The sequence below is a fragment of the Monopterus albus genome, unplaced genomic scaffold (assembly GCF_001952655.1).
Source record: "Monopterus albus unplaced genomic scaffold, M_albus_1.0 scaffold189.1, whole genome shotgun sequence".
Lineage (NCBI taxonomy): Eukaryota > Metazoa > Chordata > Actinopteri > Synbranchiformes > Synbranchidae > Monopterus > Monopterus albus.
Genome location: NW_018128069.1, coordinates 1290788 through 1293288, shown reverse-complemented (window position 1 = coordinate 1293288; position 2501 = coordinate 1290788). Strand labels below are relative to the sequence as shown.

The 2501-nt window shown below is 45.7% G+C and overlaps 1 protein-coding gene across 6 annotated transcripts in view; it reads right to left on the bottom strand.

Annotated features, from left to right (window-relative positions):
• Positions 1-1106, bottom strand: part of bcan (brevican) — a 25540-nt gene extending 24434 nt beyond the window's left edge. For 3 of the 6 annotated variants that reach the window (XM_020617405.1, XM_020617407.1, XM_020617408.1), the window contains exon 1: positions 826-1105. In XM_020617405.1, coding sequence (XP_020473061.1) covers positions 826-836 — 11 coding nt within the window. In that variant the 5' untranslated portion in view covers positions 837-1105. Of the gene's footprint in view, positions 1-825 lie in introns of all 6 variants that reach the window. The other 3 variants (XM_020617406.1, XM_020617409.1, XM_020617412.1) reach the window with 3 other exon arrangements.
• Between the last annotated feature and the right edge of the window lie 1395 nt (positions 1107-2501).

The following is a 2501-nucleotide window of genomic DNA, read 5'->3' as shown; positions in this document are numbered from 1 at the left end:
CCTGCTGGGATCCGGTTTATTAGTAGAAAGCAGAAAAAAGCTGTAAGGTGTTTTTGTTTACATGTCCTGTGTTTCAATACTCCTATAATACTGTGATGATTAGTCATAGAGAGTTTAATTTGTAAATTACAATCTATGGAAGGCGACACATGTTCAGTGTTGCCATTAAAGAACACAGGCCAACATGTTTCACTCTGACCTGACTGTTTTGTTGTGGTACAGTTAAACCGGGCACTGTATGCGCCTACAAACCTGAGGCACTTCGTGGTTTCCTTTCGGTGCTACTGGTTAGACATGTCAGACACTATGCACATTAAGATTTTAGAAACTAAACACTGAATGGCTTAAAAATACTGCATATATTACCCAACAGTCTTGCCTATAAAGCCGTTAAATGACCCCCACCCTGACTAAATGCTGCTTAGCACCTGATAAGTGAAGTGAAATTTATTGATCGTTCTTCAGTATTTCTGATTTGGATCCAAGACTTTTTCCACACTGCGGTGTCTCTACTTTGACCCGGGTTTGGGGTCACACTTACTCCTGCCAACCAGTGATGCTGCGCCAGGTGCTGTCCGTCCTGCACTACTTTATATGTGAATGCGCAGCCTAATCCCGCGTTTATTACGCTTTTCTTTTCTTTTCTGGAACCGTGAACAAGGTAAAAGATCCAAACCGTGCATTCGGTCATCATGTTCACAGTGCACTGACAAAGATGTGTTTTTCCCAAATCGCACACGTACACACAAAAACGAATAAAGGCGCAGCGACTGTAAAAACACGAGCTAAATGAAGGTATCATTCGGATCGGTGTAACGGACTTACTTCATTTTCATCAGGCTCAGTTCAAAGAGTTGGTTTCCAGAACCTGAGTGTCCGCGCACAGCTGCGCGTCTTGCTGTGCGTCTCACCGAGCAGGACTCCTCCGGCGGTCTCGTCTCTGGAAAACCGAGCTGCTCGATCAGTGCGACAGAGCCAGAGGCTGGGAGTCGTCCGAGACCAGGGGAGGCGCAGAGAGCAGAGAATGGGATGAAGTTTAAAGCCCAACACCTCCCAACTTCTGCTCCTCCTGTCTGGAATATCTTAATCCCTGCTGCTATTGAACAGGAATAAGGATGATTGTTATTTTCTTTCAGCAGATGAAGAGACGTGTATGATTTCATATATGGTCGTGCATTGTCCTTCAGCTGCCCTATTTTGAACAAAGAATAAATCACTATTAAAGATGCAATAACTGACTTTTTATTGGCCAATGCAGGAACAAGGAGATGACCGACACACCCCCCATGTACGTGTGAAGGCTGTTTAAAGTTATGTTACATCTCCAGGGGACAGGAAGCAACATCAAACATTCATCTGCAGTCTGTTTCTGTCCCCCTGAAAAATGTCAACATTAAAAAAAGCCCATCTGTCTCTCCAAAGGAAAAAAAGATGCTCATGGCGTCACAGATCTCAAACTAGTGCCTGTCAATATTATCTCATAACAGGGAGGTTCTTCTTGTGGCTGCCAGCTTTAGTTGAGGACAAACTCCCACGGCCCCTCCAGCAGCCTCGCAAGGTTAAAGAGTAGGTCCACTACTGCACAGCCAGGACGGAATCTGCATCATTCCTCCTGAATCTGAGGTTCGACATTTGGCCTAAGTCTTCCTCCAAGCAGCCTGGCATTAGCTTTCCAGGAGGCACACACCACCAACACAGCAGCCCTGTCAAAGCATCTGTCTTTTTGCAACTCATAGTGTATTTCTCAGAAATGGATCCATTCAATATATTTATTTTTGAGGTCGAAGTTAAAGGTGCATTAGATTGCATCATATTCAGAGGTATCTTCTATATAAATGAGGGGGTATTATGGTGAGTCGTCCATGGGGAAATTCCAGTACACCTGTTGACCAGTTTGGTTAGTAATGTTGTGATTATACACCTGTGTGTCTGCAGGAGACTCCCTGACTGCTCACAACAGGTATAATTTCTCCACCTTCAACAAAGACCAGGACGCCTGGCCCAACAATTGTGTCAGAGCATACCTGGGGGCCTTCTAGTACAGTTAGTGTTGCATTACAAACCCTATCCCAAATCAGAACAGCAAAGAGGGGCTTCTCTGAAAAACTGAAAGCTCAGGTTTCAGCCAACGACCCCTCGTCTGTGTAGAGAAGCCTGAAAAGCATCACTGGCTATAGGAAACCATCCCCCCTGTTGTGGAGGACTGTCAACTAGCCCCACCATACTTGGCAGCACTGTATCAGCAGTAAAGTGCTATAAGTTCCTGGGCTTCACTATCTCCCAGGACCTGAAGTGGATGTCCAACATCAGGACCATCACCAAGAAGGCACAGCAGAGGATGTACTTCCTGCATCAGCTCAGGAAGTTCAACCTGCCCCAGGAGCTGCTGATACAGTTCTACAGAGGAATCTTCGAGTCTGTTCTCTGCACCTCCATCACTGTCTGGTTTGGCTCAGCAACCAAACAAGACAAGTACAGACTTCAGTGGACAGTCAGGACTG